The 17759-nt window shown below is 43.1% G+C and overlaps 1 protein-coding gene across 3 annotated transcripts in view; it reads right to left on the bottom strand.

The window, feature by feature from the left end:
• Positions 1 to 17759, bottom strand: part of MFSD2A (MFSD2 lysolipid transporter A, lysophospholipid) — an 85771-nt gene that overhangs the window by 43747 nt on the left and 24265 nt on the right. For all 3 annotated transcript variants that reach the window (XM_070764658.1, XM_070764661.1, XM_070764660.1), the window contains exons 4-5: positions 3846 to 3969; positions 1427 to 1505 (exon numbers count right to left, since the gene is read on the bottom strand). In XM_070764658.1, the coding sequence (XP_070620759.1) occupies positions 1427 to 1505; positions 3846 to 3969 (203 nt within the window). The remainder of the gene's footprint in view (positions 1 to 1426; positions 1506 to 3845; positions 3970 to 17759) is intronic.

Below are 17759 nucleotides of genomic sequence, written 5' to 3'. Positions count from 1 at the left end.
ATAGATGGATAGATGGATAGATGGATAGATAGATAGATAGATAGATAGATAGATAGATAGATAGATAGATAGATAGAGAGATACAGTATGTAGGTAGATGGACAGATATAGATGGATGGATGACAAATAGATAAATAGTAGGTAGGTAAGTAGGTGGATGGAGGGATGGATGGATGGATAGATTGATAAATAGATGGATGTAGATAGACAGACGGACAGACAGATGGATGGATGGATAAATGGATAGATGTAGATATAAGATATAATGGTACCTCTACTTAAGAATTTAATTCTTTCTGTGACCAGGTTCTTAAGTAGAAAAGTTTGTAAGTAGAAGCAATTTTTCCCATAGGAATTAATGTAAAAGCAAATAATGTGTGCAAACCCATTAGGAAAGAAATAAAAGCTCGGAATTTGTAGGAGGAGAGGGAAGAAGAGGAGGAGGACAGTTGTCGAAGGAAGGTGAGGGGAATCAAAAAAATCCAAAACTTTCAGGCTTAAAAAAAAAAAGATGGCCGTGATTAAAGGGGGAATCGCAAGAAACTGGCCGGGCGTGCCGCTCTCAAATTTCCTGGGAAATTTTTCCGGGCTCGGGTTCTTAAGCAGAAAATGGTTCTTAAGAAGAGTCAAAAAAATCTTGAACACCCGGTATCTAGAAAAGTTCTTAAGTAAAGGCGTTCTTAAGTAGAAGTACCACTGTACATATATAGACAGGTAGGTAGGTAAGTAAGTATGTAGTCAGACAGATATAGTGGATGGATGACAGATAGATGATAGGTAGGTAGGTAGGTAGGTAGGTAGATAGGTAGATAGACGAATGCAGCAGTGGGTTGCTCCTGGTTTGGCCTGTTTCGGTGAACTGGTAGCGGCAGCAGGCTCCCACCACCTGGCTTGGACGCTTCTGCATATGTGCAGAAGTGTTGCCATGAGAGAGAGAGAGAATGTGTGAACCAGTAGCAATGAGATTCAGAACCCACCATTGGATAGATGAACAGACAGACAAATAGAAATTTAAATGCACACACACAAAAATTGTAGTATTTTGCAGTTCAGTGTATCAGCAGGGGAAGAGTCAGCTTCCACAGTTTGTTTTGTTTGTTTGTTTGTTTGTTTATTCATTCATTCTTCATTTATTCATTCATTCATTCATTCATTCATTCATTCATTCATTTATTTATTTGATTTGTATGCTGCCCCTCTCCGTAGACTCGGGGCGGCTAACAACAATGATAAAAACAACATGTAACAATCCAATCCAATACTAAAATAACTAAAAAAAACCTTATTATGAAAACCAAACATACATACAGACATACCATGCGTACATTGTAAAAGCCTAGGGGGAAAGAATATCTCAGTTAGCAGGGTGGAAGCCGTTTGATGTTAGTTTTGCATGAATGGGAATGGGGAGGGGGGCGGTTCTTACGGTAGGCTGTGGCAGAATCCCTTTCACTCTGCTCTCTGCTGATGAACATGGTGAGGGCCGAATAAGGAACATGGAAGCACTGCCAAGGAGAAAAGGAGAAAAAAGGTGCTGAGCTTGCACATACAAAAATTCCGCTCGTAAATGCAAAATATAAAAGGATATTATGCTGGGCTGTGGCCGCAATCTAGATACAGTGATACCTTGTCTTACAAACTTAATTGGTTCCAGGACGAGGTTCTTAAGGTGAAAAGTTTGTAAGACGAAACAATGTTTCCCATAGGAATCAATGGAAAAGCAATTAATGCATGCAAGCCCCAAATTCACCCCTTTTGCCAGCCGAAGCACCCGTTTTTGTGCTGCTGGGATTCTCCTGAGGCTCCCCTCCATGGGAAACCCCACCTCCAGACTTCTGTGTTTTTGCGATGCTGCAGGGGAATCCCAGCAGGGAAATCCCAGCATCGCAAAAACAAGCGCTTCGCTGGCAATGGAAGTCTGGAGGTGGGGTTTCCCAGCAAAGGGAGCATCAGTGAAATCCCAGCAGCGCAAAAACACCTAAGTCCTTGAAACCCCACCTCCGGACCTCTGTGTTTTTGCGATGCTGCAATTTCACGGAGGCTCCCCTCGCTGGGAAACCCCACCTCCGGACTTCCGTTGCCAGCAAAGCGCCCGTTTTTGCGCTGCTGGGATTCCCCTGCTGGGATTCCCCTGCAGCATCGCAAAAACATGGAAGTCCAGAGGTGGGGTTTCCCATGGAGGGGAGCCTCAGGGGAATCCCAGCAGCGCAAAAATGGGCACTTCGCTGGCAACAGAAGTCTGGAGGTGGGGCATCCCAGCGGCGGCGATGGGTTTGTAAGGTGAAAATAGTTTGTAAGAAGAGGCAAAAAAATCTTAAACCCTGGATTTGTATCTCGAAATGTTTGTATGACGAGGCGTTTGTAAGACGAGGTATCACTGTATTTGATTTAATATAACACATGCAAAGGAATAACATTTTTGAAAGAAATAATTTGGGGATGGGTAGGAAAGAAACCAGCTTTGGGACTTTACGAGGACGGAGAAACAACAGGCCGGATTTAATTCTAAAAATATGTGGGAAGATTTCAGAGCCTATTCAGCACATGGAATCTGATCCAGATTTTATCAGGGTATGTTGACAATTGGGATCCTTCAATGGCAAAAATGTGACAAACACATGTGTGTGATCCTACACACACACACTTACAAGGACTAGAAAATATCCCTACAATTGGGGAAAAAAAGTCAAGAGATTCCAAGCAGTGGGATAAGAGTGGTGTCAATCCAGTGCAGAAGTTGGTGATAAATTAACGGCTTGACACACTATCTATAGAAGGCCTGATGTTTATGGGAACTTGGGAGGGGTGATTTTCAGGAGGGAACAGATGCAGCCACAAAGCATTCTTTGGGTGGTTCAAGGACATCCTATGCCTATCCACCTGGGCGGAAGCGGAAGGAGGACACAATCTGAGTGGGAAACGTGACAAGTTTGTGGCCGGGGGACCAGGGATGTGAACTCTCAACTGGGTGGGAAACTCAGATTCTGGTTTCTCAGCGTAGGTACCAGGATGGCTCCGGGAACAAATTGGAACTTTGAGGAGTACTTTGACTCGGACTCTGATTTAGTTTGGATGTTACCTGGAACCCGGACAAGTGGATGTATTTGCAATAGAACAAGGAGGACTAGAATCTTAGAAACAGGTTGTCAGAGGTATACATTCTATAAGCAATGTATCAGAGCAGGGGTCTTCAAACTTGGCAACTCTAAGACTTGTGGACTTGAACTCCCAGAATTCTCCAGCCAGCATAGCTGGTTGGAGAATTCTGAGAGTTAAAGTCCACAAGTCTTAAAGTTGCTAAGTTTGGAGACTCCTACAATATATACACAGCTCCTACAATATATACACAGTTTGGGGACTCCTACAATATATACACAGCTCCTACAATATATACACAGTTTGGAGACTCCTACAATATATACACAGCTCCTACAATATATACACAGTTTGGGGACTCCTACAATATATACACAGCTCCTACAATATATACACAGTTTGGGGACTCCTACAATATATACACAAGTCTTAAAGTTGCCAAGTTTGGGGACTCCTACAATATATACACAAGTCTTAAAGTTGCCAAGTTTGGGGACTCCTACAATATATACACAGCGGAGTCAATTCAACTCTGCTTCTCCTTGCTAAAATGTTCCTTTCTTACTTATCTGAGCTCTCTCCCCATCTTGACAACCTTAAACCCAGCATTTTAACTCAGATGCCGGTTTTATGATAGCCATTGAAGGGGCTGTATGGAGCAGAAGATCAAAGCAAGCAAGGGCAGGACCAAGGAAGGGAAGGCAGAGAAGAGGAAGGCACAAAACTCTGTGTCCACGAAAGGTACTCACCGTTATGAGGGTCTGAAAAATGCAGTAGAAGAAGAGGTACCACATCACTTGGCCCTGAGAGATGTCGGGCACCAACCATATCATGAAGTAGGAGATCACACCAAAGGGAGTGGAAAAGATAATCCTGTTGGGGGAATGGAAGAGTTAATATATTGGGGTGCTTAGAGAAAAGACAAAGAAAGGCAGGGTTGAGAGGTCACATCATTCCAACATGTGTTATGTTGGTTTAAGGTGGACCAATCAGCATGATCTCTGCAAAATTTTATTTATTAATTTAATTTATATGCGGCCCAACTTCTCAGGGACTCTGGGCGGCTTATAACAAATGAAAACAATATTTAAAAGAACAATTTAACAAATAATTTCAAAACCTTAGTAAAAGCCATACTGTATCTCTCAATATCTCTCATGGCAAGATGTCTGCACTTCTATTTCTACTAGTTTTTTCTCATCATTCCTATCATCCTTTTCCTCCCACTTAGGACTGTATGACTGTAACTTGTTGCTTGCATCCTAAGATTTTTATTAATATGAATTGTTTCCTCAATTTGACCCCGATGACAATCATGAAGTGTTGTACCACATGATTCTTGACAAATCTATATTTTCTTTTATGTACACTGAGAGCATATGGACCAAGACAAATTGCTTGTGTGTCCAATCACACTTGGCCAATAAAGAATTCTATTCTATTCTGTTCTGTTCTATTCTATTCTATTCTATGTCCAAGGGCCGCCTCTATGTCTTTGGAGAGCGGTGGCATTCAAATATAATAAATTATTATTCATTCATTCATTCATTCATTCATTCATTCATTCATTCATTCATTCGTTCGATTTTTATGCCGCCCTTCTCCTTAGACTCTGGGCGGCTTACAACATGTTAGCAATAGCACTTTTTAACAGAGCCAGCATATTGCCCCCACAATCTGGGGCCTCATTTTACCCACCTCGGAAGGATGGAAGGCTGAGTCAACCTGGAGCCGGTAATGAGATTTGAACCGCTGACCTTCAGATCTACAGTCAGCTTCAGTGGCCTGCAGTACAGCACTCTACCTGCTGTGCCACCCCGGCTCATCATCATCATCATCATCATCATTATTTTGGTGGAGGCATACGGGATTCCCTTGGGTCCCATTTATATTGCACTATATCGTAGAATTCAATATAGTTACTGCCCTGGGATAGAAGCTGTTTTTCAGCCTATTTGTCCTTGTTTTTATTATCCTGTACCGTCTGCCAGATGGTAATACTGTACAGTGTTCCCTCGATTTCCGCGGGGGATGCGTTCTGAGACCGCCCGCGAAAGTTGAATTTCCGCGAAGTAGAGATGCGGAAATAAATACACCATTTTTGGCTATGGACAGTATCACAAGCCATCCCTTAACACTTTAAACCCCTAAATTACTATTTCCCATTCCCTTAACAACCATTTACTCACCATTATTACTGGTACTAACCATTGAACAAGACACTTAGTGATCCTGATATTTATAAACATAATTATTTATTAACAATAATTATTGTTTTTGTTATTTATTTGCAAAAATTATTAGTTTGGCGATGACATATGGTGTCATCAGGTGGGAAAAACCATGGTATAGGAAAAAAACCGTGAAGTATTTTTTTATTAATATTTTTTGAAAAACCGTGGTATAGGCTATTCGCAAAGTTCGAACCTGCGAAAATCGAGGGAACACTGCAGTTTAAAAAAAAAAAGGGTGCCCAGTATGAGATGGATCTTTAAGAATGTTTTGGACTTACTGGTACATGGTGGATCACATACATTTTGAAATTATGGAAATAAGATTAAATAATTTTGATGAGAATAAACTAGAGAAGCTGATGGTGCGATGGAACAAGGTAAAAGATTATATGTTAAGTAGAATCTGTGATGTAAATACGAAAAATAAATTACAATCACTCTTTTAGTAAAAATTGTTCAAGATAGAGCCAAGGATCAATAGATAGACAAATAACTTAAAGTCTTTGAATCCTTCTATAGGGGTGGTGGGGGTGACGGGGTGTGTGTGTTGTTTGGTGATGGGCACATGCACTGTGCACTGTTATATGTTTGTTTTCTGTAAACTTATAAAATCAATAAAATTTATTTTTTTTAAAAAAAGAATGTTTTGGACTAGATTTAAGAAAAACCACCAACACAACACACTCTCTCGGGTTTCTTCCCAATGCCAATTTTCTCACAATGCCCAACCTGGGCTAACACAATATAAACTGCTTCCGAAGCCAGCCCCAAAGAAATACACCATATGGTGGCTTATCCTGATGGCTTAATTGTCCAGCATGCTAAACAACAGCTGAGAATCCACAAACCATACAGTAGCCAACTCTACTTGGCTTAATCCTGTCAAGTATGTGAACTCAGCTTCTCTCTTCCTTTTCTCTCTCCCTCTTATGCATACACTCAGCATTCACTGATGGCCCTGAGGCCGTGAAGTGGTTTGCTTCTTTCTGACTTGACGTAGGAATAAACAAACAAGACGATGGTCTATGAACATCCTTTTCGGGGCCCTTAAAACGTTGGTCTTTTTTTCCCCATTGCAAAATTAATCTCTTAAAACTTTCAAGAGCCTCAAGCACCTAATGTACCTCTTAAATCTCCTTGTCCACTCAAGACAAGCCTCTCTCCACCTTTGAGTGCAGCTTTCAACAGACCTAGGATGACATCAAACTTGGCATGGGATTCTTGGCTTTGGGCTCTGTAGGATTTGAGTCATTGTTCTAACTCGCAAAGTGCAATGATGGCAAACCTAGGGCACGGGTGCCACAGGTGGCACGCGGAGCCATATCTGCCGGCACACGAGCCATTGCCCTAGCTCAGCTCCAACGTGCATGTGTGCACTGGCCAGCTGATTTTTAGCTCACACAGAGGCTCTGGGAGGGTGCTATTGGTTTTCAGAGGGCCTCCAGGGGGATAAAGGAGGGCGTTTTTGCTCTCCCCAGGCTCAAAGGAGGCCTCTGGAGCCTGGAGACAGTGAAAAACGGGCCTACTGGGCATACCAGAAGTTGAGAAATGGCCTCCAGAGGGCAGTTTTTGCCCTCCCCAGGCATTGAATTATGGGTGTGGGCACTCGCACAGGAGCGATAATGTGTGTGCACGCACTTTTGGAACAAAGGTTCACCATGAGCCGGGGTGGTGCAGCAGGTAGAGTGCTGTACTGCAGGCCACTGAAGCTGACTTGTAGATCTGAAGGTCAGCGGTTCAAATCTCATCACCGGCTCAAGGTTGACTCAGCCTTCCATCCTTCCGAGGTGGGTAAAATGAGGACCCGGATTGTGGGGGCAATAGGCTGGCTCTATTAAAAAAAGTGCTATTGCTAACATGTTGTAAGCCGCCCTGAGTCTAAGGAGAAGGGCGGCATAAAAATCAACTAACTAACTAACTAACTAACTAACTAACTAACTAACTAACTAACTAACTAACTCAATCAATCAATCAATCAATCAATCAATCAATCAATCAATGGCTTAGCCACTCTCCAACCTCTTCCCAAACCATACAGTATCTGTTATTTTGCAGATGTTGTGGCCTTCAGCTCCTCCCGACCCCAACTATCATGGCCAGCAGAAAAGGACTGTAAGAGAGGCCTACCCAAACACCTGGAAGATGTTAAGATGCCTACTGTTAGAATAGAATAGAATAAAATAGACTACAAATGGCCAAGTGTGTTTATAAACACACGAAATTTGTCTTTGGTGCAGATGCTCTCAGTGTACATAAAAGAAAAAGATACATTTGTCAAGAATCATGTGGTACAGCACTTAATGATTGTCATAGGGTTCAAATAAGCAATGAGGAAACAATCAATGTTAATAAAAATCTTAACGATACAAAGCAACAAGTTACAGTCATACAGTCCTAAGTGGGAGGAGATGAGTGATAGCGATGATGAGAAAAAACTAGTAGTAAAAGTAGCACAGACTTAGTAAATAGTTTGACAGTGTTGAGGGAATTATTTGTTTAGCAGAGTGATGGTGTTCGGGGAAAAACTGTTCTTGTGTCTAGTTTAATTTAAAGAGGTAAATTTAAACTGTAAATTTACCTCTCTCTTATCTGTGGTTAGGAAGCCATGATTAGGAAGCCCCCCAAATGAAATAAAACCTCATGTATCCCAGCGGCCAGTTAGGTCTCACAGAGTTGGCCTGTCTGGTGAGGCCTAGGGGAAGAGCCTTCTCTGTGGCAGCCCCGGCCCTCTGGAATCAACTCCCCCCAGAGATTCTTACCACCTCCATCCTCCCAGCCTTCCTTAAGGCATTGAAAAAGCATCTCTGCTGACAGGCCTGGGGCAACTGAAACGTTAGCATCCACCCCTGGCCCATAAGTGAAGAATGATGGAATGAATGGGAATGATTGCTTCTTAAGTATTTAGGGGTTTTAGAGTACAACTTTTTATTTATTTATCTATTTATTTATTTATTTATTTATTTATTTATTTATTTATTTATTTATTCATTCATTCATTCATTCATTCATTCATTTATTTATCCAATACACAAATACATAGGAAGAAAAATAGACATGTAGTAATATATATAAGGGTAAAGTGAACTTAGAGGAGAGGATATATGAAAGAAAGAAAATATATATGATAAGTGAGAGAAAGGAAGGGGACGAAAGGCACACCAGTGCACTTATGCACGCCACTTATGTGTGATAGTTATTTGTTTTATTATTGAGATTTTAATGTATTTTAATATTAGATTTCTTTATATTTTGTACATGTTTACTGTGAGCTACCCTGGGTCCCAGGAGAAGGGCGGCATAGAAATATGATTGAATGAATGAATGAATGAATGAATGAATGAATGAATGAATGAATGAATCGGACAAGACTAAACTTTTATCTCTAACTGAAGCTATATTTCCAAGATCCAGGGAGTTCAGTTAAGCATGGTGCTCTCTAGTCCAACGTTTCTCAAACTTGGCCATTTTGAAGATGTGTAGACCAACTCCCAGAATCCCAGAATATCTACATTTCTTCAAGTCAATCGGCCTTACAAATTTCTAAGAGTTTTAAGTTGGGATGCTGTAACAGTCATAAATGTGAAAAACGGTCATAGGTCCCATTTTCCAGTGCCGTTGTAAATGAACTATTGAAAGTCGTGGGCTACCCTGTATCCCACCACACTGGTGGTCTTTCTCTCATTTCTTTTGAAAATGTCCAAAGATACTTCACCAGAAGTGCCCTTCACTCCTCCACCCGAAACAGAATACCCTACGAAAACAGACTATCCTAGGTCTAGAAAGCTTAGAACTACGTCGCCTAAAATACAATCTAAGTATTGCCCATATGCTGCAACGTTCTACCTGTCAATGACTATTTCAGCTTCAATCGCAACAACACAGGAGCATGCAACAGATTCAAACTTAATATTAACTGCTGCAAACTTGACTGTAAAAATATGACTTCAGTAACCGAGTTGTCGAAGCGTGGAACTCATTACCTGACTCAGTAGTGTCAACCCCTAACCCCCAACATTTTTCCCTTAGACTCTCCACGATTGACCTCTCCAGGTTCCTTAGAGGTCAGTAAGGGGCGTGCATAAGTGCACCAGTGTGCCTTCCGTCCCCTGTCCAATGGTCTCTCCTTATCTCATTTATCATTTCTTCCTTTCAAATATGTTCACCTATACTTTTATATCTTTTCTTCTATTCTTTTCTTTACTTATATTATTACATATCTTTCTCTTCAATGTGTATTAGGTATTGGACAAAATAAATAAATAAATAAAATGCAAGAGGTAAGCTGAAAGAAACAGGAAGATCCTGGAAATGTGGATTTTCCCTCCCGGCTTATTCTTTCCAGTGAAGTGGAAGACAAAAATGACGTGTCCTTTAAAAATGAAACAACCCCAGGTGGCAGCTGCACCAGGCTTCAACCCGGAGCAGCCCTCTCTCTCTCTCTTCCTCCTCTGATACACGTAGGGCTTGCTAGTTACTCAGTCTTTCCATGGTCTTTCTCGGCTCGCTTATCTTTACAAACTGCGCTTAGATCGGAAAAGAAAGGGAACTGACGTGGCCAATGCTGAAAACGTGGTTTGCTCAGGGGAAGGGAAGGAATTAAATGTCCTTCCGGGAATCCCTCCAGCCAAAGACGCCGTCCACGAGAGCAGGAGCAGAGCTCTTCAAGAGCAAACGGCAGCCACAGCGAAGAATAATATCCAGTTTTATTTCTGTCTAGAAACTGCTTTTGAACTTCGTGTGGTCAGGACGGAAAAAATAAAATAAAATTCAACTCTGACTTTCGGTTTTGGTGATCGAAGTAGTTGCTTATTGCAATAGCACTTATATACCACTGCAAAGTGCTCCAGCAGCCCTCTCTGAACGGTTTACCGAATCAAGCATATTGCTCCCCAGAATTGTCATCATTTTTCGCTCCAAACTCAAATGGCAGAAGATAGGACTTCAGCAAGAGAATTGTCAATATCTGGAATGCGTGACCTGATTTTGTGGTTTCATCCCCAAACCTCAAAACCTTAGACTGTCTACTGTTGACCTCACCTTATTCCTCATAGGCCTGTAAGGGGTGTGCATAAGCGCACCAATGTGCCTACCGTCCCTGCCCTAATATTCAAATCCATTTCTTTTATTCAAAATCATGTTTATTTTTGTATCCTTTATCTACTATATGAAACAAAATAATGAATGAATGAATGAATGAATGAATGAATGAATGAATGAATGAATGAATGAATTATTATTATTTATTGGATTTGTATGCGGCCCCTCTCCGCAGACTCGGGGCGGCTAACAACAATGATAAAAACAGTATGTAGAAATACAATTAATAAAACAACTAAAAACCTTTATAATAAAACCAAACATACACACAAACATACCATGCATAACTTGTAATGGCCTAGGGGGAAGGAATATCTTACCTCCCCCATGCCTGGCGGCATAAATGAGTCTTGAGTAGTTTACAAAAGACAGGGAGGGTGGGGGCAGTTCTAATTTCCGGGGGGAATTGGTTCCAGAGGGCTGGGGCCACAACAGAGAAGGCTCTTCCCCTGGGGCCCGCCAAACGACATTGTTTAGTCGACGGGACCCGGAGAAGGCCAACTCTGTGGGACCTTATCGGTTGCTGGGATTCGTGCGGTAGCAGGCGGTTCCGGAAGTAATCTGGTCCCATGCCATGTAGGGCTTTAAAGGTCATGACCAACACTTTGAATTGTGACCAGAAACTGATCAGCAGCCAATGCAAGCCATGGAGTATTGAAGAAACGTGGGCGAATCTTGGAAACCCCACGATGGCTCTAGCGGCTGCGTTCTGCACGATCTGAAGTTTCCGAACACTTTTCAAAGGTAGCCCCATGTAGATAGCGTTGCAGTAATGAATGAATGAACGAATGAACAAATAAACCTCGAAAGGATAGAAGGTTGGGTCAACCTTGAGCCCCATCAGGACTGAATTTTAGGTTATGGGCAGAGTCCGAAATAGGGTTGGAAGAAACCTTGATGTTTTTCTAGACCAACTCTCTGCTCAAGCCGCAGACCCTATACCAGGGCTCTCCAACCTCAGCCACTTTATGATTTGTGGAATTCAACTCCCAGAATTCCAAAGCTGGCTGAGGAATTCTAGGAATTGAAGTCCACAAGTCTTAAAGTTGCCAAGGTTGGAGATCCCTCCAGTGGTGGGTTACTCCCAGTTCGGCCCGGTTCTTAGAACCGGTAGCAAGTGCGTGCGTAATGGGTTTTAGAAACCTCTACTGCTCTGCTCTACACCATTTCAGACAAGTGTCTGTCCAAAATTTCTCAAATGCCTCCAGGGATGAAGCCCCCACAACTTCTGAAGGCAAAGCTGTTCCACTGGTTAATTATTCCCACTGTTAGGAAGCTTCTCCTTAATTGCTTGATTTATTTGCCCGCAAGGCTGCATTCTAACCGTAGAAATGATTAGGATTTATTACGCTGATACAAAATGCTGAAGCAGTACAAATTCTGACGCCGCTGAAAAAAGTTGGAATTCCATGGTGGTTTTTTTCTCCCCCTTCTTCCTCTTCCGTTTTCTCACCTGCCCATTATTTTTATTTTCACTTCTATTAGACAGTTTTAATTAAAGGAAAAAAGAGAGAGAGAGAAAAGGAGAGCAAATTGCAGCCCAACCCAGCCCAGCCCGTCTTCCATCCCACTCACCCCACAAGGGTGACTGAATCATTTGACTCGGAGTAACCTCCTAGGCGTGGCTCGGAGTCCCGCCGGAGGAGGAAGGAAGCCAGATGGAATGTTAGCATGCACACTACGCCCTGCCTCCCCATTGGCTGTTTGGGGATGGTGTGTTTTACACACACGGCCCCCCTTCCTGCACCACAATTCTCTCTCCCCGCACACACCCCTTGCATAACTTTGCCGCCTTTAACTGTTTCCCGTCCTGGGAAAGGGAAGCGGTGCACAGCTCCAAAGGAAGGCTGAAAACTGAAGAGGGGATGTATGCAGTGGAGTAGCCCATGGCTCTGTTTTGGGCCCAGTACAGTGGTGCCTCTATTTAAGAACGCCTCTACTTAAGAACTTTTCTAGATAAGAACCGGGTGTTCAAGATTTTTTTTTGCCTCTTCTTAAGAACCATTTTCTACTTAAGAACCTGAGCCTGGAAAAATTTCCCAGGAAATTTGAGAGCAGCATGAAGGCCCAGCCAGTTTCCTGCCATTCCCCCTTTAATTCCGCAATCTCGGGCTTTTCTGGGCTGCCAGAGGAGCCTTTTGGTGGCGCTTAAGGAGGCTTTGGCAGTCCAGAGAGAACAAAGCATTTTCCTTTCTCTGGGTGCTTGGATAGGGAATAAACCTCTGCCAGTGGCCAAGGAAAGAAACGCTCCCTTCGCTCTGGGCAGCGACTGTCCTCCTCCTCTTCCTCTTCCTCCTCCCACCCAAATTCTGAGCTTTTATTTCTTTCCTAATGGGTTTGCACGCATTATTTGCTTTTACATTGATTCCTATGGGAAAAATTGCTTCTACTTACAAACTTTTCTACTTAAGAACCTGGTCACGGAACGAATTAAGTTCTTAAGTAGAGGTACCACTGTACTCTTCAACATCTTCATCAATGACTTGGGCGAGGGGATAGATGGGGAACTAATATTAAAATTAGATTTGTTTTCGCTGGAATATTGTTTTTATTATTGTTGTGAGCCGCCCCAAGTCTTCGGAGAGGGGCGGCATACAAATCTAATAAATTGAATTGAATTGAATTGAATTATCAAATTTGCAGATGTCACCGAACTGGAAGGAATAGCCAACACTCCAGAAGATATGCACAAAATACAGAAGGATCTTGACAGACATGAACAATTGGCGCTATCTAACAAAATGAAATTCAATGGTGAAAAATATAAGGTTCTACATTTAGGCAAGAAGAACAAAATGCACAGGTAGAGTAATATGGGGTACATTGCTCAACAGTAGTAACTGGGAGAGGGATCTTGGAGTCCTAGTCGACAACCATTTAAAAATGAGCCAGCCGTGTGCAGCAGTTGCCAAAAAAGCCAACACAGTTCTAGGCTGCATGTCCATGTGTCCGCGCACGATTTCGCTACCTGCCCAGGTGCAGTAGCAGAATTGTGCTGGACTCCACTAGCACTCAAAGCTACAGGGGCGAGCACATGTCACGGTTCCACCTTAGTAGTCTGGATACAAGGATGTCATAAGCCACGGGATTTGCAGTGAGATATCCTGGCACGGGCTGGGCTAATTTTTCCCTCGAGACGCCTATCCTTCATTCCTTCCTTCTTCTCCTTTTTCTCCATGCCCAACAACTGGCCTTTTCTCCTAATTTTGACGAACTGGACTACAATGCACAAAGGGCTGAGGGAATCATAAAAGAACTTTAAAATGCCAAAAGCTCCATGGCTTGCATAACAACGGCTTGGAAACTTTTAATGCTAAAGTCTTCCGTGTAAAACGGAAGTGGGAAGAAAAAGCAACTCATGGCTGGATTTATTTCTGGTCTTTCCTTCAAGAGCTCAAGGCAATGTCCTTAACTCTGCAACCTCCAGTTTCAATTCCCACAACAAAGGCTTTGTTCAGTAACCAGATTCAAACAACACGTTGAGTGAATTTCCCCCATTGGGGATTGCGTCACACATAATAGAGAATGCCCTACGAAAGCAGACTATCAATCCTTGGTCTTGAAAGCTTAGAACTACGACGCCTAAAACACGATCTAAGTATTGCCCACTAGATCATATGCTGCAACGTTCTACCTGTCAATGACTACTTCAGCTTCAATCGCAGCAACACAAGAGCACGCAACAGATTCAAACTTAATATTAACCGCTCCAAACTTGACTGTAAAAAATATGACTTCAGTAACCGAGTTGTTGAAGCGTGGAACTCATTACCTGACTCAGTAGTGTCAACCCCTAAGCACCAACATTTTTCCCTTAGACTATCCACGATTGACCTCTCCAGGTTCCCTAGAGGTCAGTAAGGGGCGTGCATAAGTGCACCAGTGTGCCTTCCGTCCCCTGTCCAATTGTCTCTCCTTATCTCATTTATCTTTTCTTCCTTTCTAATATGTTCACCTATACTTTTATATCTTTTCTTCGTTTCTTTAGTTATATTGCTACATATCTATTCTCTTCAATGTGTATTATGTATTGGACTAAATAAACAAACAAACAAACAAATAAATAAATAAACAAACAAACAAACAAACACCTTGTGCTCTAAACCAGGGGTCCCCAACCACCGGGCCGCGGACCAGTACTGGGCCGCGGGGCATGTTGCACCGGTCCGTGGAGTCAGCAGCTGCCAGTCCTCCTGCCGCCGCCCCCTCCCTCCAGTGCTTCATCTCCCGCTGGGAAAGAGGCCTCGGGAGGCAGGTTCCGCCGGCCACAGGACGATGGACGGGACAGAGGGGCGGGAAGGACCGGGAGGCTCAAGCCTCTTTTGGCTTCTGCCGTGGCACGCCTTTGCGTTTTTGGCTGGGGGGGGAGGCAGGAGGGCCGGCCTGACCCCCTCCCTCCAGCGCTTCACCTGCCGCCGGGCAAGAGGGTTTGGGAGGCAGGTTCTGCCGGCCACAGGGCGATGGCGGGAAAGAGGGGCGGGAAGGACCAGCACCCCCATGCTTAATCCCGCCCCCAACCATACCCTTTTCTGCCCCCACCGGGCCATAGAAAAATTGCCTTGCTGAAACTGGTCCCTGGTGGAAAAAACGTTGGGGACACTGCTCTAAACCACTCAATAACGTGAATGGCCAACTGGGTACATATCAGTGGTGGGTTGCTACCAGTTCGCCCCAAATTGGGCGAACTGGTAGCGGCAATGGCAGGAGGCTCCTCCCATCTGTCTGGACATCATCACGGACTATCTATGCATGCGCAGAAGCACCCTGCGCATGCGTTCAGAGATTCAAACTGGTAGCGAAGGTAAGTGAAACCTACTACTGGTACGTATCCACCCATAAAACCATAACCAGGTCTAGCAGGTTGTGCAAACCTCACCACTGAGTTTCCACAGCCTGGATGCCTCTCCTTATCCTTGTCTGACAAAGAAGCAACCTGCCTGGGCTTCCTTGAAACCGTTGCAAAACTTTTGCACACCACAAAAGAGCATGAAATATCCTGGCAAGGGTGCTCTGTTGGTCCACTCGCTTTGATCCAAGTATCTCAGAAAGAACATGCACACAGCAGGGGCGGATTCTACTTCCTGTTGCTACTGGTGCACTTCCTGCGCAGCTCTGAAACCCTGATGTGTGCATGTCTACATGAGGCTACCTTTGAAAAGTGTTCAGAAACTTCAGATCGTGCAGAATGCAGCTGCGAGAGCAATCATGGGCTTCCCTAAATATGCCCATGTCACACCAACACTCCGCAGTCTGCATTGGTTGCCGATCAGTTTCCGGTCACAATTCAAAGTGTTGGTCATCACTTATAAAGCCCTTCATGGCACCAGACCAGATTATCTCTGGGACCGCCTTCTGCCGCATGAATCCCAGTGACCAGTTAGGTCCCACAGAGTGGGTCTTCTCCGGGTCCCGTCAACTATAAACAATGTTGTTTGGCGGGACCCAGGGGAAGAGCCTTCTCTGTGGCGGCCCCGGCCCTCTGGAACCAACTCCCCCCAGAGATTAGAATTGCCCCCACCCTCCTCGCCTTTCGTAAGCTCCTTAAAACCCACCTCTGCCGTCAGGCATGGGGGAACTGAGATATTTCCCCCCCCTAGGCCTCTACAATTTATGCATGGTATGCTTGTATGGGTTTTTTAGTTGTTTTAGTATTGGATTGTTACATGCTGTTTTTATCACTGTTGCTAGCCGCCCCGAGTCCACGGAGAGGGGCGGCATACAAATCCAATAAATAAATAAAATAAATAAATAAACGTCAGAGCGAGATTTGCTTCCTGAATATGCGTATGAGGACGCGTGCGAGCGTGAGATTTTGGTGATTTTAGGTGATTTTTTTTTTGCTTCCATGCATGGATGGAAAGAAAAAATTGGTGAAAATCACTGAAATCTCGCACTCCCATGTGTCCTCGTGTGAGATTTGCTCCTACGCATGTGCCCACCCGCTGATGACCTGGGAGAGGGGCGGCATACAAATCAAAAATAAAAAAACAAACAAACAAACAAACGAATAAATTTGATTAAAATTAATTAATTAATTTTTGTTACCGGAATGGAATAATGTCTCCCCCCATGTACAGGTAGTTCTTGACCTTGGTTAGAAACTTTTTCAAAATTCCATGGAAGGAAGTGCAGAATGAAATAAACAAGATGTTAAACATTAAGTGGATAATTACAAAAGAAATAGCGGTATTAGTTAAACCAAGAGAACGGAGAGATTTTAAAGAAATTAAAACTGCAGCACTGGCAAGCGCTCAAGCAGTAGTGGTATTGGGTTGGAAAGAGGCATTACAGAATTGGTACTGGTACATGGTGGATCACATTCACTTTGAAATGATGGAAATAAGATTAAACAACTTTAATGAAAACAAACTGGAGAAACTGATGGAACGATGGGACAAGGTGAGGGATTATATGTTAAGTAAAATTTGCGACGAAAAGGTGAAAAATAAACTCAAATCACTCTTTGAATTGTAAATAAATGCAAATCAGAGCTGAGGAAATAACAGAATATGGGTGAGCAGTGTGGTCGGGCAGTAGGAAAAGCAAGTAGGATGCTTGGCTGCATAGCTAGAGGTATAACAAGCAGGAAGAGGGAAATTGCGATCCCCTTATATAGAATGCTGGTGAGACCACATTTGGAATAATACTGTGTTCAATTCTGGAGACCTCACCTACAAAAAGATATTGACAAAATTGAACGGGTCTAAAGACGGGCTACAAGAATGGTGGAAGGTCTTCAGCATAAAACGTATCAGGAAAGACTGAATGAACTCAATCTGTATAGTCTGGAGGACAGAAGGAAAAGGGGGGACATGATCGAAACATTTAAATATGTGAAAGGGTTAAATAAGGTTCAGGAGGGAAGTGTTTTTAATAGGAAAGTGAACACAAGAACAAGGGGACACAATCTGAAGTTAGTTGGGGGAAAGATCAAAAGCAACGTGAGAAAATATTATTTCACTGAAAGAGTAGTAGATCCTTGGAACAAACTTCCAGCAGACGTGGTTGGTAAATCCACAGTAACTGAATTTAAACATGCCTGGGATAAACATATATCCATCCTAAGATAAAACACAGGAAATAGTATAAGGGCAGACTAGATGGACCATGAAGTCTTTTTCTGCCATCAGTCTTCTATGTTTCTATGTTTCTATATATACTCATAAATAATTGAACCCCCCCAATTGGTGGTGGGGAATGTATGTTTAGTCGGGTGATGGGACACATGCACAGAGCACTGTTGTCTGTTGTTTGTATTGTGTTATGTGTCTGCAAAAACCAATAAAATATATTTTAAAAATAAAATAAAATTCCGTGGAATGCAAAATAGCC

The sequence above is a fragment of the Erythrolamprus reginae genome, chromosome 11, assembly GCF_031021105.1.
Source record: "Erythrolamprus reginae isolate rEryReg1 chromosome 11, rEryReg1.hap1, whole genome shotgun sequence".
Lineage (NCBI taxonomy): Eukaryota > Metazoa > Chordata > Lepidosauria > Squamata > Dipsadidae > Erythrolamprus > Erythrolamprus reginae.
Note: the sequence above shows the minus strand (reverse complement) of the source record. Positions and strands in the feature narration are given on the sequence as shown.